Source organism: Octodon degus, unplaced genomic scaffold (assembly GCF_000260255.1).
Source record: "Octodon degus isolate 3935 unplaced genomic scaffold, OctDeg1.0 scaffold00132, whole genome shotgun sequence".
In the NCBI taxonomy this organism is placed as follows: Eukaryota; Metazoa; Chordata; class Mammalia; order Rodentia; family Octodontidae; genus Octodon; species Octodon degus.
This window is the reverse complement of record NW_004524708.1, coordinates 4226449-4227361: the sequence shown is the minus strand read 5'-3', so window position 1 is coordinate 4227361 and position 913 is coordinate 4226449. Positions and strand designations below refer to the sequence as shown.

The 913-nt window shown below is 42.9% G+C and overlaps 1 protein-coding gene across 1 annotated transcript in view; it reads right to left on the bottom strand.

Moving 5' to 3' along the window:
• Nucleotides 1-6: 6 nt before the first annotated feature.
• Ghitm (growth hormone inducible transmembrane protein) overlaps nt 7-913 on the bottom strand; it is a 21565-nt gene continuing 20658 nt past the window's right edge. Inside the window, exon 9 of the mRNA XM_004641219.2 lies at nt 7-95. Coding sequence (XP_004641276.1) covers nt 11-95 — 85 coding nt within the window. The 3' untranslated portion in view covers nt 7-10. The remainder of the gene's footprint in view (nt 96-913) is intronic.

The following is a 913-nucleotide window of genomic DNA, read 5'->3' as shown; positions in this document are numbered from 1 at the left end:
TGCTGTTGCTTCACTTCTTTCTGTTGCCTCCAGTTGCCAGCATAGTTGCAACTCGCATAAATATATTTAGTACATCCATGTAGACTGCCAGCATCCTAGAAAAGAAAATGATGCCTGTTATTTATGACACACTTTCATTGAGCACCAACCAGTTCTTACCACTGATGTGAACAACAAGTATTTATTTGTCCCAGCCATGTGAACTGGAAATTAAAATAACTGTTTAATTGCCAATAAAGCAAATACTAAACTAGAAAAGAGTATTTTTTTTCCTTTGTATACTGTTTTAAATTTTAAGAACTACTGATGTGAACAAAAATTGTTTGTCTTAGCTATGTGAAATGGAAATTAAAATAACCGATTAACTGCCAATGAAGGAAACACTAAACTAGAAAAAGAGTAGATATTTCCTTTGCTCACTAATCTTTCAAATTTTATTTTTTAATTTAATTTTATTTTTTTTTTGTGGCTCAGGCTGCCTGAAGGGCAGGTCTGGTAAGGCAGGTGGAGCTGGGGATCAAACTGCGGTACGCTGCTCTTGACTGCCTTCGCATGAGCAGGCGCTTAAACAACTGAGCTAAAGGCAGGCCCCCTAGTCTTTTAAATGTTAAGAACAATTTTTAAAAGCAATCTTTTTGACCCTCTTATGTATGGTATCTTGCAAGCATACAGACATACATTGTTGATAGTCAAGACAAAATCAGGTCCTAGCCCAGGTCCGGTGAGTGTGTGGAGAGCTTCCTGCTACCCTGCGCCGGCGGGACCAGTCCAAGCCCAGGCGCAGTGTGGGCTGGACCCTCTCCCGCCCCCCACCCCTCCCGCCCAGTAGGAATTTCTGGCGACTTCTGGGAACCCCCAGACCCAGTCCTAGCCCAGGTCCGGTGAGTGTGTGGAGAGCTTCCTGCTACCCTGC